Source organism: Carassius auratus, chromosome 7, assembly GCF_003368295.1.
Source record: "Carassius auratus strain Wakin chromosome 7, ASM336829v1, whole genome shotgun sequence".
In the NCBI taxonomy this organism is placed as follows: domain Eukaryota; kingdom Metazoa; phylum Chordata; class Actinopteri; order Cypriniformes; family Cyprinidae; genus Carassius; species Carassius auratus.
Window position 1 is genome coordinate 33,429,827 of NC_039249.1, and position 15,907 is coordinate 33,445,733.

At 35.0% G+C, this 15,907-nt stretch overlaps 1 protein-coding gene and 2 long non-coding RNA genes across 3 annotated transcripts; 1 reads left to right on the top strand and 2 right to left on the bottom strand.

Annotated features, from left to right (window-relative positions):
- The first annotated feature begins 3,091 nt into the window (after nt 1-3,091).
- LOC113106565 (uncharacterized) lies at nt 3,092-5,417 on the top strand. The gene is made up of 3 exons (XR_003292505.1): nt 3,092-3,229; nt 4,291-4,394; nt 4,972-5,417. It is a non-coding gene; the product is annotated as an uncharacterized LOC113106565 (long non-coding RNA).
- Nucleotides 5,418-7,880: 2,463 nt separating this feature from the next.
- Nucleotides 7,881-9,816, bottom strand: LOC113106563 (uncharacterized). The gene is made up of 4 exons (XR_003292503.1): nt 9,683-9,816; nt 9,406-9,473; nt 8,592-8,609; nt 7,881-8,055 (listed from the first exon to the last, which is right to left on the bottom strand). It is a non-coding gene; the product is annotated as an uncharacterized LOC113106563 (long non-coding RNA).
- A 2,592-nt stretch (nt 9,817-12,408) lies between these two features.
- Nucleotides 12,409-15,325, bottom strand: LOC113106538 (uncharacterized). The gene is made up of 5 exons (XM_026268612.1): nt 15,235-15,325; nt 13,924-14,353; nt 13,636-13,741; nt 13,023-13,309; nt 12,409-12,838 (listed from the first exon to the last, which is right to left on the bottom strand). Exons 2-5 carry the CDS (start codon nt 14,089-14,091, stop codon nt 12,707-12,709), a joined length of 693 nt encoding a protein of 230 aa, XP_026124397.1. The 5' UTR covers nt 14,092-14,353; nt 15,235-15,325; the 3' UTR covers nt 12,409-12,706.
- Nucleotides 15,326-15,907: the final 582 nt, after the last annotated feature.

A 15,907-nucleotide genomic window follows, 5' to 3' on the forward strand; every position in this document is an offset into this window, starting at 1 on the left:
TTTTTTACATTAAAAAGGTATTACAAGCATGGTACAGTAAATGTGATTACTGTGAAATAAGTCATATAAAAGCACATTAAAACACTACCATTACAGTGGTACAACTATAGTTAATTTGGTGATTAATGTGCCATTACTATACTACAGTAAAGCTACAGTTACTGTGGTAAAAAAAAAAACTAAAAAAAAAAACATGGTAAATGTCTTGTTTACTGGGTTTTACCTACTTTTGTAGGTGTCATGGTTACCATGATTTTACTACAAATACAACTTACATCTTTGAACCTGAAATGAATATAAAACGGATCCCAGGTCTGTGTCACGTCACGTCACGTGACCGATAGAGTTTAACCAGTTAGCAGCTGTGTTCATTTAGTTAAACACAATGAAACTCAAAGACAGCCTCGGATGACCGATGTAATACAGAGAGTAAACATAAGGCGCTCATCTGATTAATAAAGAAGACAGAATACGTTTTAGGACAGGCATTAAAAGAGCATATTTACTACTCACCATAGACTGTATAACTCACCCAACCTGCGGCTCTTGCAAACTGATGGAAAGTATCGCGATGTGTGCTGAATGAGGCTTCTTGAACGTGATTTCAAAGCGATAAACATCTCATGTCAGTGACGCTAGAGGCGCTTGACCACGCTTCAGTTTTTGACGCTTTGGGGTTGACGCACAGCGCGTGATGCGCGTAGTGGGAGGGGCGGCGCTGTTTATTAATTATGTATTATTATTATTTAGGTCTTTCTGTGTTGATTTGCTGTTTATTAATATTTTTAAAACTATAACGCTAAATCTATCAACATTTATTTAGATGTTATCATATTATCATGTTTCTTTATTTTAATTATATTATTTCGGTCTTATTACAGGTGAAATATTACAGTAAGCCAGAACACGGGCCGAGCGGGGCTCATTCTAAACCCATTAGCGGACATTCATATCACAGAATCTGACAGCGATCAGAGGCTCATCAGCGACATCATTTTTAAGAAGCCTTTACAATAGCCTTAATAAAAACTTTTAACTTTAGAGTCTAAAGTAAAAAAATAAAAAATAAATAAAAAAAATAAATCTGTAGGCCTATCGCTAATAAATAATTTATTTATTTTTAGATATTTCTTGTTCTTTTTATTTAAACTAAATTGTTTCTTAATATGAAAATGTGTTACAGTTATGTGTCAAGGACTTGATATTGAATTCTGTAATTAAAAAAAATTAAATCTAGGCCTATGAAAAAAATAAAAAAATCAATGAAAAAGTAAAAAAAAGAACCATTGCGCATTTTACAGCTAAAAAAGTTTTAATGTGTTTTTGTCACCAGCAATACAGTATGTTGCTCAGTTTTGTACAGTAAGTTAAGCTCCGATTTTTTTTTTCAAGTTTCAGTGAGTTTTTTCTGTTGTCCTGTGAAAAATTAAATAATAATAATAATAATTAATCAGAAAATATTGTGCTGATGCACGAAAGATGCCTCCAGTTGAAATGCATTAGTTTAAAAAAAACGTGCTGCAATCATGAAAATAAGGAAATAAACGTGTGCCTGCCACGAATAAATAGATTAAATTACGTGACAAAATCACGAACTGCCGTGAGACTGGGTTTCCGTGTGTGGACCACGGAAGATGAGTGTCATTGACTTGCGTTAGAGTTATCCGTGATCTCAGCACAGACTCACTCCGTGCTCCTATCACAGATTTTAGTTAGGCTAACAGAATCAAAGTGAATCTGTATGATGGCAGGACAATGCAATAGTTACAATAACAGTCAGGTTGGTCATGGTATTTGGTGTTGAAAAAAATAAATACTTCAAATGTTGCGTTTCCAGATGAGATAGCACGTCCATTGAGTGAGGTCTGTACTCCATCACTGAAACGATCCGTGTACGGACCACGGAAGATGAGTGTCATTGACTTGCGTTAGAGTTATCCGTGATCTCAGCACAGACTCACTCCGTGCTCCTATCACAGATTTTAGTTCTGACTATAGCCAAAATGTGTGTAAAACGCCATCAAACTGGATTTTATGATGACAGGACGAGAAAAAATGCCAAGTTAATTACATGCCATTGCAACAGTGTCGACGAAAAGCTTGTAAGTTCCTAAACAAGTGAGTGAGGTCAGGTTGTGGAGGTCCGTGCCATCACGGGACTTTTGTAACTGAAACAAACGTAATTTTTATGATGACAGGACAATGCAATAACTACAACAGCTGTCTGGTTAATGTCATTATGGCATTTGATATTGGAAAATAAACAAATACGTCAAATGTTGCGTTTCCAAATGAGAAAGCACGTCCGTTCAGCGAGTTCTGTACTCCGTCATTGAAACGGGTATCCGTGTGTGGATCACGGGAGGTCAGTGTCATTGACTTGCGTTGGAGAAATATCCGTGGCCGGGTCACGGAATTTGGGGCAATTCCGTGATGGCTTCACGGATTTTGAGTTAAGGACCCGTGGACATTTCACGGAATTCTGTGAGACCAGGTTGGTTCAAGGCGGGATTTTCAAAGCGTTTGGCCATAAAAGAGGGTTCATTACCAACTTTATTTGGAACAACAAGCATATATATATATATATATATATATATATATATATATATATATATATATATAAAGAAAAAAACTGCTAAGTTAACTGACCAAAACTTGTCATAGCATTAGCATTTTATTTATTATTATTTATTTCATTTAAATCATCTCTGATTTTTCTTATATCGTGTCATATTGTTATTGGACATAACTATGCATGTGGTCCCAAAAAATTTTTGTTCATTAATGACGCATTTTGTATAGCCTCTACAGTAATTAATGTTCCAGATATAATTGTTTGTGCTCTGCTTTAACACTGCGTTTTGTTATTGGCCTAAACTATAAATATTTGACTGAAACTTGTTAATATCTGTTTGCATGAACTTTGTTCATGTGACTGTGAAACGTGATTGGTCAACAGTTTGCCAGAATATACACCCGATTCGAACGTTATCACTCGATTGAATGGGGCGTTATCAGCGGTTATCAGCCCATAGCTATGGGCCAGGAGGGGCCTCCTGTGCCTACTAGTAGGCTCAGAAGGCCGTGATCATCCATCCAAATGGTTGATCACCCACAAATATATAAGAGAAGACTCCAGATCCAATCCCAGAATTCCTGCTCACCTGTAATCGGAAGTCTACTGGACGAAATCGGCAACGTTGCGATATTTCCTGCTTAATATTTTCAGGTAAGACTATTAAAATGATAAAACCGAGCATTTAAACTGTAATGGAAAACAATACATACACTCGTATTGCGTGTCATGATTGTTGACATGAGATAACCGTATTGCGATGTGTCTGCAAACGTTATCGCTAGATCATATTACGTTATTAGCGTGTCGTTATGTTAACGTTGGATGCTTTATGTGAGCATCAACGTTGCTAATATGAGTGTATTTACGTCTGAAGCTAATGGGGAATTTAGTTTCTAGTTAAACTGTCAAAATGACTTTTTACACTCTTACAGGCTATTGTGTATGCTCGATAACTCCTCACTGAAGCCAGATCATAGGACTAATATAACCCATATCGACTTGAGAGAAATATTAAACAAGATGTATTTTACGGCTGTTTGGAAACCTTGGGATCTTGACTAGAGTGTAAAATAAAGTTCTGTGGGTTTGGATCTATCTATCTATCTATCTATCTATCTATCTATCTATCTATCTATCTATCTGTCTATCTGTCTGTCTGTCTGTCTGTCTGTCTGTCTGTCTCTCTCTTTCTCTCTATACTAGCTAGCTAGCTGTGTATATATTTATATAATTTATCTATCTATCTATCTCTCTCTCTCTCTCTCTCTCTCTCTCTCTCTCTCTCTCTCTCTCTATATATATATATATATATATATATATATATATATATATATATTTAGCTGTCTGTCTGTGTCTATCTGTCTGTCTCTCTCTTTCTCTCTCACTCTCTCTAAAGCTTGCTAGCTGTGTATATATTTATATAATTTATCTATCTATCTATCTATATATACATGAAGCGTCATGAAACAGATTTTCATGATAGTATTTGGGAAGTACTTCACTCACACAAATTGCATTCATCAGTTTAAGAATGCTGAGTGTATTGAAAAGAATCATCAGGTCATCTACTTTACACGTTATCTTGTTTTTACAGAGTTGTTATAGATAAATGGTTTTCACAACCCAAGTACTGATTGTCGTTGTATGAATTTACTTTAAAAGGAGATGCTGACTAATGCGTTAAGTTTTCTGTGCATCTATTTTTTCTTCAGGCACAATGAATGATATTAAGGGCAGGTAAGATGCAAAGCAAAAATACATTCAAGAGGCAGCAGCACTGAGGGCACATGGGCAGGCGCAGGACCTAAACCCTGAGGTGAGGGATGCCCAAATTACAATGGACTTAAAGAAGCTGAAGTTAGATGTTTGGAAACAGGATTCATTTGCTAAGCATTAGTGGTATTCTTAAAGTATTAGATGGAAGGATGATCAACAGCAATTGTGGTGTGTGCAGAACATTGTGTTAGACAACTGGATTGTTTATCTCTAGTTTTTATCATAATTTCAAATGAGTTCGTTACAAAAAAATATTCCAGCTGATTTTTGTTTACAAGGCTATCAACATCAAATATTCTCACATTGAAGAAATTGTCAAAGACTCATACCACCATATCAAACTTGAAGCAGCTGAAGAAAAAAGTGGTCATGAGATTTGTTAAATTAAAATGTAGTTACCCCTCTGTTTCAGGTTTGATTTACATCCATTTCTGAAACGAAAAACCCAGAGTTTTCCTAAAGATCTGAGATCAATTGATGTACAATACCCACATATTCCTTTGGCAACAGTTAAAAATGAACAAGCTGCCTTTGAGATGTTGCTTTAAATATAGTGATGAGTATGATTTAAACTAACTGGCTTGACTTTCAAAATATTTGTGTTTTTTCTTTGGTAGATGGAGGCAATTTGTGCTGTGTCTGCCGCGTCCATTTTAATGATAAGAAGAAGAATGCAAGAAAGAAGTGGCATTCATGGTCTCAGTGCACAGTGTGCCAATCATGGTCACACACAGCATGTGGCTTTAAAAAGAACATGTGCCTTCACTGTCAGGGTCAAGACACCATGCAAACACCCTGAAGATGTATCTTGTTACTTGTTTGAGTTGTTTTTACTGTGTTGACGGCCCCCAACCCATCCATACAAACACACACACACACAATACATACATATGCTGCAAATTCATTGTAATGACCATACTTCACACGTAAGAAGAAAATTGTGATCTTTTTGTTATTTTCATTCACCCCATTTTTATTTGTTATTGTTGTTTGTTGTCACCATCAATGTGTTCTCCTTTATACAGGACTTATGTGGGGACCAATAAAGTTATATTGTACTGAATTGAGTCTACATGTTTATATATATATATATATATATATATATATATATACACACACCTGTTTCATCATTGGTTCAGTAGGGCTGGGTTTTAGCAAGGACCTCACCTTAATATTCACAACAGTGGGTCAGAGTATGATTTCATGTTATGATTAGATGCTTCACATAACTTTATATTTTTCACAGTTTTGCTGTCACTAGGAGATGCTTGGCAAAAAAATACATTGAAAAGATGGTTACGGGTACTTGTAGAAACTTTGGTATACAGCTGAACACTACAATTTATTTATTTTAAATTTAAATGGTTTCTATGGCATTGCTTACTTCCACTCTGAAGTATTTTCTTCACAATTACTGTTACGCTTTTATTTTAATGATAAACATTTAAGAGAAAATGTGAAGGGTATCATTTTATCTGTGTTAAGGATATCAATTGTTTCTCCTTGGATTCAGATAAGTAAAGTTTATTGTCAGTTTATGTGAGGGAGGACTGGTGTGTTCCACTTTTGTTTGCAGTTGTCTGCCGTGGGTAGACTACATTTAATTCAAAGTGCTGTCGGTCAATTATATTATTATATATATATATATATATATATATATATATATATATATATATATATATATATATATATATATAATTAATTATACATTTTAAATCTGATTAGTTTATCTGGTTTGCAAATTAGGGTTGTAAAATTATATATTTACTGAACATATAAAATATCTAGTATAGCCAAACTATTAATTACATTGCATCTAGATGAATGCAAAGAAATTAATTGACATGCTTTCAAACATGCTTTTTAAATGACACATGAGTTTTGGTAACATGGACAGAGAAAACATTTAATGATCTTCTGCTCAGAAACCTTGTAAACACTTTAACTTTTACCAGCCATTACCAGCATTCTTCAAATTATCTTTTTTTATGTTCAACATAAGAAAGCAACTCATACAGGTTTGGAATGACATGAGGGTGAGTAAATGATGACAGAATTTTCATTTTTGGGGGAACCATCCCATAATTAGATTTGCCACATGGGAACCAAACAGAAATGCAAAATGAGTCTCTCTGTGTGTGTGTGTGTGTGTGTGTGTGCGGACAGGGTATTTGTCATGTTGTGGGTTCATAAATCTGTTTACAAAGTCAGAAACAAACAAACAAGCAAATAGCTTCTTTTTATATAGGCTATGGCTATTGAGCCTTCAAATAGCTCTCTGAAACTACACCTGAGCTGGCTTGTGCATGTGAAATGAGAAAATTAAAACTTTGTCGTAGAGCTAAACCATATACATTGTTAGAAAGGTCTTGACCCAGAGAGTAACATATGTAAGTATGAAGATTCTACATGGCTCCTGTTTTGAAATACTGACCTTTGAAACATCACCTTGGTGCATATTTGAAGGCTTATAATAAAGCAATAAAAAGGGCTACACACATGGGACTAACTGTTATAGAGAGCTCTTGTCCTCATTTATGATGTAAATATAGTCAACAGCTCTGGATATTGTCAAATCGGGTTAAAAGTAATTTGAACCCATTTAAAATTTAGACATTTAAAATCTGTTTACATAGATATGTTTACAATCCGCCTAAACTCGACACTGTACTCTCAACTTACTATTTGCAATATCCAATTCTAAGAAATACACGATTTTTTTAAAAACTACAATTCCCTATAGCTACTCAGTGCAGCTTGATACAAATCAAGCACTGCAGTTGTAGTATCTGGTTTGCGAATTAGGGTTGGAAATTAGGGTTGTAAAAAGATATATCTACTGAATATATCAAATATCTAGTACAACCAATCTATTAATTACGCTGCATCTAGATGATTTACGTTAAGAAAATCTAAATATATTTGTTTATTTAAGACTTTTTAGCCGAAATGTAGAACGCGCAAACCCCGCCCACAACACAATGCACTTCCGTAACCTTCTGCTACCAAAAATGCGTTTCTCTGAATCGAAGGAGAAATGTGCAAAAGTTATATTAACATATCTTATTGTTGAGTTATCTGTTTGTTGTTGTTTTTTTCGTGGACAAATGTTGACTTCATCATTTTAAAAAAGTGTCTTGTGAATAAAATCCCAGATAGCAAACAGTCATTGAAACTATGCTGAATCAACATCCCGTTGTCAACATTAAGTCATTGAATCAACATCGAACTCTGATGTTGATTCAACATCATTTTGCACCCTGATTTAATATTGAAACAATGTTGAAATTCTGTCCATAGATCAACGGAATTTCAATGCTATTTCAATTATCAGGAATATTGAAACAATGTTGAAATTTCAACTGAACCAAGGATCAACGTGATTTCAATGGAATTTCAATCGTTTTAAAATGTTAATTTTAAATGTAATGCCATAAATTAAATAGCCTGCTTTATCTACAGCCAGGATGTAAAAAATTAATGGAACATTTAAAATCTTGTATAAAACACAGAACACACCACACTATTTAAAATCAAATTTATGTTTATTAGCCTCTCTACTCTTTATTTACACTTCATTGTCATCTGATGCCTGCATAAGTTGTCGTCCAGTCCCTCCTGCCCGGTCTGGCGAATAGCGCAACCACTTTTGGGTGAAAATTGGGTGATGGTAGCTGTCCCCATCTGCTGAGTAAGAGCATCTAAAACAGAAAATAAAATCACAATGCAAAACAAATATAGCATTTAAGTTAAACAGAACATATATTTGAACAAATTCAGTAGCCTAGGCCTATGATTTTTCAATGATCGGATAAGGCAATAAGTCCTCGTGTTGTAGGCTAGATCATATTTCCCCTATATTCAAAGCACTTTTCAAAACTGCCTGTTCATGGATGTATTCGAATTAAAGGGAGGCAAAAAGGATTAGCTTGCAGTGACCTCTTTCATAAGGAAAATGTATGAGGCCAATTGACTCAAAAATGTTTATGTTTATTATTTCATTGGTTCAGAAGTAGTTGTTAACTCCACAAATTTAATATAAATAACTGGATACTAATTAAATAGTTAATGTAGATTAGAGTTACCATAGACAAAAGATGTTTTGACAAAATAATCATAGACAAAAACCGTTGCATTCAGTTTTTGATGAGGTTTTGGGCTGGAAAACCAATTGCAAGTGGTGCAAGTTGTTTGCAGAAATAAAATAAAATGAAATCAAAAATGTTGTTTTGCTTACTTGGTGTGCAATAGTGATCTGTAAAAGAACAGAAAAGACAAAAATCTCTGTTAAAAACAGCAATTAAAATTCACAATCATACAGTGTGACTGTACTTTATACATATGTACTCAGGTAACCAATCTGTTATTAAAAAAATAAAAAAAAAGAATATAAACAACATAATATACAAATTAAATATACAGTGGTTTATTCTTTTCAGCTACAGTTGATGTAATAGTAGCATTCAAGAAATAAATGTAAAATATAAAAAACGAAATACACTTTAATGTAGGCCTATAAAATATACAATTATCATTAAAGCTAATGAATTACGCCCCATTAACTGGACTCCCCCGGCCTCTCAGATCACCATAAATGTTAAAGGGATTTTAATGCTAAAATATGCTATTTTTTTATGCTGCACTTTCTTCCTATAGTGAATATCAAGCTACAATATATCTGTTTGTCAGCTCAAATGTTTCAGTGGTAGAACTTTTGCCTGGCGTGTCAGAGGTCCGGGTTTGGGTTTTAAAATGAAGTACAATAGTTGTGCAAGTACAATGCTGTATCACTTGCGACGCAAACATCCAAAAGCAAATGAAAGCCGATGAGTACAACTGATGAGTAGTTTACACTTTAGATTAGGGGGTGCAGAAAGCTTTGTAAATTATTTATAATGTTTATTGAGATAATAGTACAATGTTGACATTTCAATGATTTATAAGTGATTAATAATATATTAACTAGTAAATATTAACCATTAAGGATTTTGTTTGACTCAGTTGTTTACTGAAGGCCCTGACTGAAACCCCAGGGTACTCAGGGTACTTACTGTCTGACAGGAGGTTCACTCAGACTCTGCTCATCATCACTGAAGAGTCCAGGAACAAAACAAGCAATCTGACACAGAGACAACAATATTTACTCTGCAGTTCCAGGTTCATTAGAAGGAAACAAGATAAAGCAGAGGTAAAATGCAGATAAAAGACAGAATAATATATATATATAACAACAATAATAACATATGTAATATACAAATTCTACTACTAATAATATAATCTTAAAATAACAGAATCTATATTTTTAATTTTAGGATGAGTGTGACTTACGTTTTGATGTCAGGGACTTCTTAAATTTGGTGAAATATATTCTGAAAAAGGCATATTAATGTATTTCATGAGCTTCTTTCATGAGTATTTCATGAGCTTCTTTTCATGAGTTCACCTGTATTTCTAAGTCAGTATCTCCCTTCAGCAACATTTCTGAAGGGAGATACTGACTTAGAAATACAGATTTACTGAAGAAGCTCATGAAATACATTAATATGCCTTTTTCAGAATATATTTCACCAATTTTCTTTTCAAAAATCTTGGAGTTTCACTTTGTTCTGTATAGTTTCTTTCTGTCCTCCTGAAATCACAGAACAATTTGTATTAATATCTGTTTATCATGAAATATCAAAACTCATGTGAACTTGTTTTCAGCCGATTAACGTTACACTCTCAGTGTAAGTGACGTCATCGATTCAGTAAATCAGCCTTTTCTAAAAAAAAAAAAAAAAACAGACAAATCACCAGCAAAACATTCACAGAGCCATCAAAATATCTCACACACACGACGATTTGATGAAAAGCCCAGAGTTTCATCAACAAGAACTCAAAATTAGCCTAACATTACCTGAAAACTGCTAAGATAGATGCTAACGGACTTTTTCGAAGACACTAAACCATTTCTATAAAATAAATTTAATTGAAACATGTCAATAACAAGTAAGAAACGTGTCAGAAACATTTGTATATCATATTTGTGTGATTTTAGCGACTAAACTTACCTAAAACAGCGTAAACCGCAGCGAGAGACGGAGATTACTGCTTGCCAGTAACGGTTTTTTTGTTGACGCCCCGCCGTTTCCATGGCAACTCTGCTCCCCGCTCGCGCAGAACTCACCGCACACACAGCATTCACACAAACAAACATCTCGAGTTAAAACATTACATTTATAATGTACAGCCTCATTCAATAATCACTCACTATAGAGACGGATTCTTTCTGGAAGCCTGTAAAAGAGTGAAAAACACGACGAAAAAGCAGTCAGGACTTCTCTTTAATAAACCGCTTTTACATTTTCCCTCTGAGAAACTGCTGGACACGAAAGGCTTTAACATTAATTTACCGTGACCGTTGTCTAAACAAGTTAACGGTAACATTATTTGAAAATGAGCCAGTCTCTTCAGCTGCCTACAGACTGTATAAAAACACACAGCGTGCCTGTGCTGTCTGGGTTCATATCGAACATTAAGCAAGCTTACCTGTACGCTTGTGCCAAGGGTCCAGAAATGAGCTGTGTCCGGTGCAGTACGTTGGGTATACCACCCGTTGATCTCCCGGTCAACCAAAAATCGATGGATTTTCAATCATATTTCCCGGTCAACTATATTTCGATGCAATTTCTATCATATTTCCTGGTCAACTATATTTCGATGCACTTTCTATCATATTTCCCGGTCAACTATATTTCGATGCATTTTCAATCATATTTCCTGGTCAACTATATTTCGATGCATTTTCTATCATATTTCCCGGTCAACTATATTTCGATGACTTTTCAACAACCGCATCCTTTCTCTGTCCACTATAAATCAATTACTTTTCAACACATTCAGGGACCCGGTAACCAAATATCAATGCTTAATCAATCATAAAGATAACTATGGATCAATGTTGTTCCAATATTGTTGCTATCAACATTAATAACATCAGGTTTTCATCGATATGATAATGGTGATTCAACATTTATTTTGCATTGAAATTTCAATATCAACCATAATGATGATTCAGATGGAAAAACAATGTTTATTCAATGTTGGCTTGCTGTCTGGGATACTTTTGGACGGAAGTACGTTATGCAAGCCACGTGGTTTCAGCGATAGCAGCGTAACAACCATGGCAACGAACAACGAACAAACTAAATGTAATATACATTCACTGAAAGAAGAAAGTGAAAATAAAACGAAAACAGCCAATGGGAAGAAGAGAAAAAATGTGTTAAATTACATAGGCTTGGATCTGGAGAATTTCAAGCCAATAACAGTTATGTAGGAACATACTGAATGTGGCACACTGTCACATACGGATTATGACTGTAAATTCATTGTATGTTTATTAAGTAAATTACTTTTCATTGACTTTAAATGTGCTGTGAATAAGTGCAGAGCACCATGGCTGAAAACATGGCTGTAACTCGTAGAGTCAATACACCTCTATGTTCCCTTTTATTTTATGTTTTTACAAACTCATAGTTGCTTCAGAGGATTCAAGATCCAATAATTTATTTCCATTTCAACTCAGTCGAAGGGGATTTTGATGGTGAGCTCACAAAAAACAAAACACCTCCCACACATTTGTACATTACAGTAAATAACATATTACATTATGGTAAACACTTTTTTTTTTTTAGATTAGATTCAACGTTATTGTCATTATGCAGAGTACAAGTACAGAGCTAATGAAATGCAGTTAGCATCTAACCAGAAGTGCAAGAATATAGTGTTTTATATACATAAAAGTGCAGAGTAAGTAAAGCTATGATATACAGAAAGTACAGTGGAGTTACTATATACAATATTGATCAGAGTATATACAGAATATAAATATGAATGCAATGTAGGGATTGTATGTACATTATGAACAGAGCAATGAAGGATTATATAAACATTATGAAGAGCAGGAACGTGAGAACAGTGGTAATAAATGCAGTTGGATGAGTGTGCAAAAATATTGTTGAACAATGTATTCTATGCAAAATAACAGTAGTGCAATATTTTTTATATAAATATTTTACTGTGATTGTACAGTAACAATTATAGACAGTTTATTTTTTAATTTTGTACTCATACAGACAGACTAGTGGTGTATATGTATGCTTAAATACAGTGCCTAAGCTTTAAAATAGATCAGACCTAGTAAAACAACATGTCTGCACAAGTAACGCAGTAAAGTAATTATATTATATTATATTATAATACCTTGAATGAGAGCAGCTTACTGCAGTCCTAAATATTTAAGGAAAACATAGATTTATGAGAGGAATAGTGATCTTTTTTCACAAGTTTTCACCTCGAGGCTTTGAGCTGTCAAGATGTGATAGCAGGTATTCCTCTAAACATGCGGGTTCCGTGTAATGGATCAACCGCACTTGTCCCAGAGCTTTGATTCCTCACAAGGCCAAAGTTGGCATCCAATGTGACAGTCATATCTCCATCCGCCTGGAAAACAAACACTTACAGTAACACTGGTTTTGTACCCGCACCAGGTTTATACATTTATACTATTACTATTCTATTACAATACTACATACACAAATTAACTTTTAAGTTTGATATTAATTCAGATTTTATTTCTATGCCATTAATTTAATCAAACAAGAACCACGCTGGAATTATAACCAACCTTTGGACATGCTGGGCATATTGTTCCATCATTTAATTGTGGGCAAATATCAACCAAACTTCTTTGTCGGAAGTGGTGATGCCTAAAATGGGATATGGGGTGTTGCGAAAAACCCTCAACAGAAACCTGACACTCCAGTGACAGAGAAACAGAAAGCTCTAGCAGAGGGATGGAGAAGGCTGTCTGTCTGGGACTTGTGGCTGTTGCTGGCCGGAGCCCATATCTTAGCAGAGTACAGGTTTCTGGTTCACAAGCACACATGTTGACTGTAACGGTGCAGAGCCGTCCTGCAAAATATAAAGAGGAAAATAACATAAAAACATAACCTAGTACTAATATAGAGACTAACATATCAGTATAAATTAAATTAAATGTATGCATTTAGCAGACGCTTTTATCCAAAGCGACTTACAGTGGATTCAGGCTATACATTTTTACCTATCATGATAGTATATAAACTATAACTATCATGACTTTTTTTTTTTTTTATTGCATCACAAATTTGATTAATTCCTTAAAGGAAATCATTACTCCACATGTAATAGGATTGAATTCCTTAACCTGTCAATAAAATTAAATACATTAAGAGTTTGTATCAGGTAAAATGACAAACCTGTGCTGACAATGACCTTCATGTCCTTTGTGTTCACAGCATGGGTGCCATGGGCTTCAGGTAAATATAAGAATAACCCCAGGGAGGATGGCTCATAGTAAACATTCTGTAAGAAAGATGGATAGCTCTAATGTTTTTAAAACAACAAACTTGTGACACGAACAGTTGATACTGCATAGTGCTAAAACAATTTGAAGTATCTAATGAATCTGTTGACATTACTGTGAGTTTGCTGTCTGTATGCAAGTATAGCAATAGCAATGTAAGACTGTATGTTATTGTTCTTACATTCCACTTTTCAGGAAGATGCAGTGAATTTCTGTGAATCCTCTTCAGGCAAACCTCACAGAACACTGCAGTGGAGCTGCACTCAATGCACCTATAATCAGCATGTTCTCGGCAGACAGCACACTGGGTAGTGATCGGTGCTGAACATTCAAACGACACCTTATGCATCTCATCCTTGACTGCATCCCAGGCATGAAGCTCTCTCTTCTTTGCCTTACTGTATGCGCTCTCAGAACAGCTCTGTGTCACATCATCAGGTTCAGTCAGTTGAGATGTAATAGAAGGGTCTGAAGAGTGGGTCTGTTTGTAGCTGGGCTGAGGAAGACCTTGACTGAGGTAAGAAAACTTGAAGGGCCAGCGATAGACCTCCTCACCAACTTAATTTTAATGTTCTTGAAACGTGTGCTCATCTTAAGTGCTTTTCCCATATCTGAAATCAAAATATTTGGCAATTATTACATAAAGCAAAGTGCAACCCGTACCGTACTTCTTATCACAGCCTAAAAGACAGAAACGCATGAGTGAAAATGGGATGCAGTCAGATGAGGGATATTTGGTGCGATAGTTAGATACAGCTAGCTAGATAACTAGATATATAGATTGCAAGATAGATAGATAGATAGATAGATAGATAGATAGATATCGAGCTAGATCTATATCTAAAGATAGATTATATAAATAGATAGATACACACCTAGCTAGCTATATAGATAAACTGCTCAAAAAAATAAAGGGAACACTTGTGGGTTATATTGTGTTGTTAAGTATTCCCTTTATATTTTTGAGAAGGTATATAGATAGAAAGACAGATCCAAAGCTTCCTGATATAGGATCAAATCCAGCCAAGCTTTGTTCAAACCAACAGAACTTTATTTTACACTCTAGTCAAGATCCCAAGGTTTCCAAACAGCCTTAAAATACGTCTTGTGTTTAATATTTCTCTCAAGTCGATATGGGTTATATTAGTCCTATGATCTGGCTTCAGTGAGGAGTTATCGAGCATACACAATATGCAATAAGCCTGTAAGAGTGTAAAAAGTTTTTAAATGTTTACAGTTTAACTTTGCGTTTAACTAGAAACTAAATTCTCCCATTAGCTTCAGAAGTAAATACAGCAACGTTAATGCTCACATAAAGCATACAACGTTAACATAACGACACGCTAATAACGTAATATGATCTAGCGATAACGTTTGCAGACACATCGCAATACGGTTATCTCATGTCAACAATCATGACACGCAATACGAGTGTGTGTATTGTTTTCCATTACAGTTTAAATGCTCATTTTTATAATTTTAATAGTCTTACCTGAAAATATTAAGCAGGAAATCGCAACGTTCCCGCATTCGTCCAGTAGACTTCCGATTACCGGTGAGCAGGAATTCTGGGATTGGATCAGGAGTTTTCTCTTGTATATTTGTGGGTGATCAACCATTTGGATGGATGATCACGGCCTTCTGAGCCTACTAGTAGGCACAGGAGGCCCCTCCTGGCCCATAGCTATGGGCTGATAACCGCTGATAACGCCCCATTCAATCGAGTGATAACGTTCGAATCGGGTGGAATATACCCCGACCCGTCACAAACACTATACGTCCATGTTTTATACACTGGATTAAACATACAAGCACAAAAAGACATGAAAAGCTTAATTCAGTTTCATTGTTTGGTGCGTACAGTGTGCATGCAGAGAGACATGCATACAAAATTAAAGTGTATGTAAAATTGTCATCTCTAAATAATGGTCAGCTATTTCTTACGTGAAACTAAACAGTTGCAAAATAAATTTAATATGTGGACTTGTCCACACTTCTGTTTTCTTTAAAAAAGCTAATTTTTCTCTTAATTTTGGCCTTCTGTCCACATTGAGATGGCGTTTCTATCAAGGAAAACTGAGCTATTTGCTGGAAAACATGAGGGCAGTTGCATTTCAGATCAGACAAAATCTTGAGTGTGTGCAACCTGGACACATCAGTGAATA

Excerpts from the sequence above, each read along its gene's own strand:
- LOC113106538 (XM_026268612.1), bottom strand. The coding sequence starts at position 14,091 with ATGCATAAGGTGTCGTTTGAATGTTCAGCACCGATCACTACCCAGTGT. Across the intron at positions 13,742-13,923 it reads ATCTTCCTGAAAAGTGGAAT|AATGTTTACTATGAGCCATC; the intron begins GTAAGAACAATA and ends TCTTTCTTACAG. Across the intron at positions 12,839-13,022 it reads TATGCCCAGCATGTCCAAAG|GCGGATGGAGATATGACTGT; the intron begins GTTGGTTATAAT and ends TTTGTTTTCCAG.